Genomic DNA, 7987 nt, shown 5'->3' with positions numbered 1-7987 from the left:
GGTTGCGTCGAAAAAATCAAAGTTGGATTGTTATTTGGATGAGGAATGTTACAAGTGTCAAGAAGCTCATGATGCCTTTTACGCTTTAGCTTGGTGGAAATGGAATAGTTCAAAGTATCTTGTATTATCTAAGATGGCTTGTGATACACTAGTCATTCCTATAACCACGGTGGTTTCAGAGGCTAGTTTTAGTGTCGGGAGTAGAGTTATCGACACTTATCAAGCTTCATTGTCTCGTAAACTTGTATAAGTGCTACTATGTGTGGTGATTGGTATCGCATTCTTAACGAATTGAAGAAGGAGAGCAAAGTGAGTTCATTTATTAATTTTTTAAAGTTATATGCCTCCTTTATTTATAATTGACTTTTATTTTACTCTTTAACTTAAACTTTTTTATTTTTTCCTATATGCATTTTAGAAGGATATACAATCAATGGAGATGATGCTTCCTATCCCTTCAACTAAGGGGAATCAACAGATTGTTTGATCCTCCAACAGTCCAACTTATGCTTTATTGGTAGGTATGTTGGGTTATAATTAACTTATATATTAATTTGGATTTGAAATTGGAATTCGGAAAGAGATCAAATGGTATGTCTATGTGTTTTTTGTAGCACATAGTGATTTGTGACCACAATAGGCAAGGTATATGTTTTATTGTTTAAAAAAAAAAAAAAAATTTAGCACACAGGTTGTATTTGAATTGGGCCAATGCTATTCGATAAGAGATGATGTCTATAGAATTCTATTATAAATTGTGGACTGAGATGAAATGATAAAAGCATTAATGAAGAGCTGGGGTAACTTTGGTGGGCAGTCTTACTTAAATGTGGTCACAATGTGCAGCAAAAGACCCGACTTTTTTAGCACTATTTGCATTTTTTTAACTTCTATTCATATTTAATGTTCCTGATTGCGTTAGCACAAATTCGATTTGATTATAGGATGTTTTGGAGAGTGGGGTTCCAGTTTTTAGGTTTTTAGGTTTCTAGATTCATTTATCACCATTCCATATAAAATTATAAAAGAAAAGAAAGGTTGCAAAGTAAAATAGAATTTTTCTTATTATCTTTCTACTGTTACAGTCATGCACCAAGCAACCACCATTAACTAGTGGCTACAGCAAAATGCCTCAAAACATTAAGAAAACTCCTTATCCAATCAGTTATAAATACAATGAAATGTTTCAGTTCATATAAGAACAAAACTAAATATCCCTACTTCTCTAAAGAAATTTCATAACATCATCTAACCAGCTGAATAAGAACCAGCGTAATCAACTTCAACGGTTCTCCAAAAACCACAAATCACAGGAAAAACAAGAAATGCCCTCCCTCATTCTTCAAGAGAACATAACACCTATCTTCTTAGCAAAGTCATCTCCATCTTCATCATCTAAATATTCATCTTCTGCCTCTGCATTTTCACCGTCTTCATAATTATATTCTCCATCAACCTGCTCATATTCATACTCCCCATCCTTCTGATCATCAGCTTCAAGCTCATGATCTTCCATTGCTTCATCGCCAATCATCCCTTCTTCAGGCTGAAGCTCACTTCCATTATTTAACTGGGAAGGCTCATCATGGTTAGCTTCATTTTTCCCTTCAGTCGCTCCAAAAGCATCAGCCTTTGAAGATTTTAATTCTTCCTTATTGTTGGCTACCTCTTTGAATACAGTGGAAACAGCACCATGCTTTGCCCCTACTACTGCAGTATTACTAGAGCTACCAACAAAACTTTCCTTGCTTTCTTTCTGATTATTGTCCTCCTCAATGATTGATGATATTCTTCCACTGGAAGCTGCACCTTCAGCTTTTCTTTTTCTCTTCAGAATCTCACTTAGGGGCATCGGCCCTTTAAATGAAAGCTCACCATCAAATTGTTGATTATTCTCTAAGCTTTTTCGCTTTCCAAGAAATTGCTGCTCCTTACTCTCCACATTCTTCCCAGTTTTTAGCTCTGCAAGACTTTTTGGACCAGCAAAATCAGCATTATTATCATCCATTATTTCTCTTCTCATACGAGGACCCCAGAGATTTCTTCCTATGTTATTGTAATCCTCTTCTACCCTTCCTTTTATTCTGTCTCGGAGCCTCCCCGCATGATGGGAGGCGGGAGGCTTACCAGGTGACACAGGGCCCCTATTCCTTCCCCTGTCCATCTCCCTTTCTGAGTGCAAATCATTGCCACTGACTGGAGATCTCCTGGGAAGCTTTATTCTACCACGGAGACGACTACTAAGAGAGCTCTCATGAGTGGATAAATGGTGTAAGTCCCTTCGAGAAGAATTCCGGTGACTTCGCTCTTCAACCTGGTTGTCAGGAGAATAATCCAGACTGACAACTGATCTTAACCCATTAACCCTCCTATGCTTTGACAAACGATATCTGAGATCTGATTCATTAATTTGATCAGGGCTCTCACCCTTAGAGTAACTCCTCCTTTCTGGATGAGAACCTACTAAAACTCTATCTGACGAACCTCTATGTTGTTCCCAAGCATACTGCCCCTGTATGCGGTCAATGTCATAGCCCCGAGCATCACGAAATGTTTCTCTGTCAATGTCAGCCATTGAATTGTAATCAATGGAGTGACCCATCTCATATTCATTTACAGAATTCAAGTTCCTTCCTTCATGACCTCTTGTTCTGCCATATTGATCTTCATCATGGTAATAATTAGAATCTCTGAGCTCGTCATCAACAAGAACATCAAACCCAGGAGAGGACTCCCTCAAAAACTCCTCACTGTCCTTTCCATGCTGAAAAACTTGATCATCTGATGCATGAGCCTGATGCAAACGACTAGAATGGTTCAAAGGGTTACCATTGATGATAGGAGGTATATTTTTTGCTTTATATCGAGGAAACTCAACGTCACTGACCAGAGGTGGTGGTGCATCCCTTTCAATTCCTGCAGTGATTCTACGTAAAGCAATTTCGGTTTTTGGAGAAGGCTTATTACCTTCAGGAGGTACTACAGCTGCCTTTGAGACATTTGCCAGTGGAACCTTCTGCTCCTGGGTGCACTTTTGAAGGACACCGAAGGCCTTCTTTGATGATGGAGGTTCAGTAGCAGGGGCAGCTGCTGGCTGCTGTGGGGCTTTATTAGTAGTCAGATTTGGTCCATGCATAAAAGCACATCTATCACCTTTTAGGCACAGCCCCTTTTGAAAGAAAATGCACGGGACTGTTTGTTTCCCCGGATTGTGAGAAGTGTGGGCCACAGGTGTTGCAGCCGTTGCAGGAGCTGCAGCTGAGTGCGCCGAAGGGAAAGTGGATCCAGTCGTGACTGATGTTTGGGTTCCTAACAAGCCATCAAGGGGCTGATAAAGAAAACGTCAAGATTCCACATTAATGATGCAGTAGGGGTGATGGAAATTGTATTAACAATCTAACAGAGCTCCCAATTTTATTGTCCACCAATTGTCAAATCAATCAAATACCATTCACTTCAATAACGTATTTAACATTAAATCAATAGAAAAAAGTTAACTCAGAAGGAGGATAAACTCACCGGATGCCGGAACCCACACTTGGGATTCAAGCAATTACCGTGCAGCCAGAAATAACAATCCCTGGGGTTAACTCGGGCATACTCGCTATGGCGATACTCACATTCGCTCCCCTGTTGACATGTAAGAAAATAGAGAAGTTAAACAGTTCAGTAATCACTCCTGTTGTGAGACTAACAAACATGCATATAAATACAAAGCATAAATATCTATTGACTGTGTAAAAGAACTCCAAAAAGCACATCCCGCACTACAAATTGACATATATTATCGAGCAAAAAATTTAAAAAAAGTTATCCTTACAAAACACTAAACTTTTTTTTTTTTTCACACAAAAAAACCCTCAACCTTTCTTATGAATTAACCATGTTAGAAACAAGGGAATATTATAGGACCCTACAAGCTTGGCAATCAAGAAACTTGTGGGATATATTATTCAAAGTAGTTAGCTCCAGAGATTTGAATCACTGACCTCTTGATTAGAAATCAAGGGTCGCAACCACTCAACCCAATGTTTGGGGCTTTTATGTATTCGTTTATGGATAGATTCTTAATTCAAAAAGAGAAACAACAGTAATGGAAACAGATGAATCAGTAATTATACTATATTCTACAACTTGAATAAATTCCGTAAAATGATTCTCAATCTTATTTTAGGAGTTTTTGTGAACACATAAGTAAACTCTACTATCATTAGATTCGGTAAAAAAATTAACCCTAATCCGTCATCTATTGAAACAATTGTTTCATTATGAATGAAACAAAATAATTCTATTTAAGATACATAAAGAACAAAATAACCCTAGAATTTTCGGAACAAAAATTACCATGATACTGCAAGATTTCATCCAAGAAATCCAAAAAGATCCAAAACCCAAACACCCAATTCCCAATTCCGAAATAAAATAAAGATTATAAATCTGAAACCCTAGTTAGATCTCAAAGATCTTAAAAACCCAAAACAAAATAAAATAAAATAAAATAAAGAAAAGTAAATTACCTTTTTGCAGGTTAAAGGAGAAGCAAGAAAGTAAACGCAATCAGTGTTTCTCTTTAAGGCTTCTTCTTCAGGAGATATTTGCGGTTGCGATTGCTGTTGTTGCTGTTGTTGTTGTTGTTGTTGAGTTGCCGCGACCATGGCGGTGTGTCGATTTGTGGATGGAAAAATGGAGATAGAAATCTCTTAAACGATCCAAACAAAAATAAAAATAAAACAATCAGAAAATGAAAAGAAGAAGAAGAGGAGGAGGAGGAGGAGGAGGAGGAGCCGCCAGTAGAGAAGAGAAAAGGAAGGGATTGGGGGGAGTTGAGTTATGGTTATTATTTTAATTTAAGGTGGTGGGTTGAGATGTGTTGTGATGAGATGATGTTTTGAGTTGCGTTGTGATTGTGTTGTGTTGGGCTGGCCTTTGCCCCTTGTCCCTTCTCTACTTTATATTATTCACGATAACAAAAACATTTTCACCCATAAGGTTTGAGTTAAATGATCTACACCTAGAAGATTCTAAAAGTGACAAACTTCCCTTTTTTACTTAAATGACTAAACTGCCCTACATTATCACGTCTTTTTTATTTAATTTTGTGTGTTTTAAGATGAAATTTTATTTAGAAATTTGTAAAATATTAAAAGAATTAAATAATTCTTTAAGAATTCCTAAATAAAATCCCTTATCACTTTTAAGTTTAGCATAATAATATTAAAAAAATACTTAGTTTTTAAAAATTCCTAAATAAATCCATTATTGTCTTCCAAATCTCATCTTCAAACTAAACATATGAAAATTAAATAAAATCTTATTATACATAAAATTCAAATATGAAAGTTTAAACTTATAATTAAGGGCATTCTAGTCTCTTAGGTTAAAAAATTTGAATGAATTTAGCACGTTAGGATTCTCAGGGTGCACTTCACTTAAACCTCATGGGTGCAAAATGTTGTAGTCTCTTATATTTACTGTTTCTCTTCTCTTCTATTCTCTACTTACCATACCACCTGGTTTTCTACCTCTCTCTCACGTGGCTTCTTTTTATTGGTAAGTTTGTTTATCCTGTTTCTTTTACGTTTGCGTTAATAATCACAGTTTGTTTTTGCTCGCTGTGAACAACACAACATTCACCGCTAACAAATTTATGTCACAATTTTTTTTTTTTTTTTTTTTTTTTGTTGCTAATTTTACATGAACATCAACATGGGTGTAAATTAGAAATTTATTTTCGGGTTATCTAGACAAATATTTTTCAGTATCTAAAAAGTTTTTTTCCTTTTTAATCAATCTCAATGATTAGATTACATTTTATAAATTAAAATTGTATTTATTTTGGATCTAATGAGTTATGTATTTTTCTTTAGCATAATATTACACATACAATATTTTTGTACAACATTTCTCATATAACTTGATGTGGCAAAATATAATTGGTTGATTTTAAATTAAAAATAAACTTTCACCCAATACATCAAGTTGTATGAGAAAATATTGTATAAAAAAGTTACATGTGCGTTGTGTGTGATTTTTCCATCAAACTCGATGAGTTGCAAGGTATTAGATCGACCTAGAATTAGTCCGACTCTACCGTTGTACTTAGTATAAGCTCGTCAACATATAGCTCGACCCAACGCAACCTAGCCGCGAACAACCCGAATGATCATTCAGTCAATTCCCAGATAATTTCAGATCCCAAATATTATGGGAATGACTAGATTAACAACAATCTATGCACAATCACAGCACCCAATCACGAGGATATTGGAATTGTAGTTCAGGTCAATTGTAATCCCTTTATTTTCGCTCTTTCCTTTGCACAAACCCTATATATAAACCCCCTCAAATGATGAAAAAGGGGTTAGAAATTTTTCATAGAACTCTCATTGTAAGCTCTCACAGTGAATATAAGAACAGTGGACGTAGGCATAAGAGGTTACCTCGCCGAACCACCTTAAAAATTTTATTGTCTTTTACTTTATTGCACTTATCATTCACCCATCGCTAATTATCTATAATCACGCCTACATCCGTTCCAATTCCATAAGGGTCAATAAGATCTATCTGATTGGTGTGAATTTCCGTATCAACATTTTGGTGCTAGAAGGAGGGCTTTCAGCCAACATCTTGGAAATTTCGGCGAACAGTCGTAGCAACCTACTCAATTCAGGCTCGTGATGGTGCGTACCTGATCGAAGACTACCACTGAAAACCACGAAAATGTGGAAACCACCCATCAAGAGGTGCAACAGGACGCCGCTAGATGTCGACCACCTGTGTCGCCAACTCTACACGCCATAAATAACCAAGGGACAGGGACGTCAAACCCCGAAAACGGCCAACTAATAGAGATGATCAGAACAATGGTTGCATATGCAGTACAACAAAACGTGCTGAGAAACCAATAGCCAACTGCCCAGAACCTCGACCAGCCATGCTTCGTCAATGTCTCCCCAATAGGCATGAATTCAGCAGGTGGCCAGTCTGACTCATCGGCGTCGATAGGCAACCAATGCCCCCACCATCATAAACTCCACTCCGCTCACAAGCGTGAGTCCGGTAGACTAACTAACCCTGGGAGGCGGCCAGGGAAGCAACCACTGGGTGAGAGCAAAGGCAATGGTCACCTCCGAGACGCTCAACGGTATCCCTAACGTCAGTGTGTCGGTCTTAACCCACGCCCGAGACAGGCTCAATCCTCGTAAGCTCGTGAGACTAGTCATGTGCGCCAATCCGGCAATGACCAACATGTAAGTAATTGATCTACCATATGTAGCGGAAAACAAAAATTCAATCGGTAAATCAATTACCTTTCTTTGCCTAGATCCGAGTGTAGATTATACCGTTTACATGTTTATAAACAAAAATCTGTATAAAGTAAATCCATTCAAGGATTAGAATACTTACGTATGTTTAGAAGCTCCTTCGAATATCTCTGATTTCGGACAAAAACACTGTTCATGATTGCTATTCACGTGATTTTTTGCCAATTGATCCAAAGTAAGATTTCACTCACGGAAGTCCACACGAAGATAATCCGTAGAACCCTTGATTATTTTGCTAGAACAATCAAGGGCTTCAAGAATCAAGAAAGAAAAACAAGAAAAGTTTTCTTCTTGAGAGAGAGAGAGATAGGGTGGCTAGGGTTTTAATTGAATAAATCATTCCTCTTATGTTTTAATTTTAAGTTGCACTTATATAGTGCAACAATTAAAACCCTATTCCACTTAGGAATAGCCATGAGCTCCAACCCTAGTTCACCCTTGCAACCAAACACACTCTTTATGGTATTTTAATTAATTAATTATTATTATAATTAAAATCAATTAATATATAATAATATATTAACATTTGATTAAGAATAATAATTCATTTAAATATATACAGAGATATATATTTAAATATAATCACACTAATTTAATTTTAATATTAAAATTAAATACAGGCAACAACCTCAGCAAATTTAATTGCACTGTGAGATTACCAA

The 7987-nt window shown here is 36.6% G+C and overlaps 1 protein-coding gene across 1 annotated transcript; it reads right to left on the bottom strand.

Moving 5' to 3' along the window:
* Positions 1-1254: 1254 nt before the first annotated feature.
* On the bottom strand, positions 1255-4901 carry LOC116107242 (zinc finger CCCH domain-containing protein 17-like). Its single transcript, XM_031393541.1, has 3 exons — positions 4518-4901; positions 3520-3630; positions 1255-3328 (listed from the first exon to the last, which is right to left on the bottom strand). The coding sequence occupies exons 1-3, from the start codon at positions 4653-4655 to the stop codon at positions 1343-1345; spliced, it is 2235 nt and encodes a 744-aa protein (XP_031249401.1). The 5' UTR covers positions 4656-4901; the 3' UTR covers positions 1255-1342.
* Between the last annotated feature and the right edge of the window lie 3086 nt (positions 4902-7987).

This window comes from Pistacia vera, unplaced genomic scaffold, assembly GCF_008641045.1.
Source record: "Pistacia vera cultivar Batoury unplaced genomic scaffold, PisVer_v2 Contig53, whole genome shotgun sequence".
NCBI lineage: Eukaryota > Viridiplantae > Streptophyta > Magnoliopsida > Sapindales > Anacardiaceae > Pistacia > Pistacia vera.
Note: the sequence above shows the minus strand (reverse complement) of the source record. Positions and strands in the feature narration are given on the sequence as shown.

What these genes read in the sequence shown, in the direction of transcription:
- LOC116107242 (XM_031393541.1), bottom strand. Translation starts at nt 4,655, where the DNA reads ATGGTCGCGGCAACTCAACAACAACAACAACAACAGCAACAACAGCAA. An exon ending in CTCCTTTAACCTGCAAAAAG is followed by an intron (nt 3,631 to 4,517) that starts GTAATTTACTTT and finishes ACATGTCAACAG; the next exon opens with GGGAGCGAATGTGAGTATCG. An exon ending in AGTGTGGGTTCCGGCATCCG is followed by an intron (nt 3,329 to 3,519) that starts GTGAGTTTATCC and finishes TTTCTTTATCAG; the next exon opens with CCCCTTGATGGCTTGTTAGG.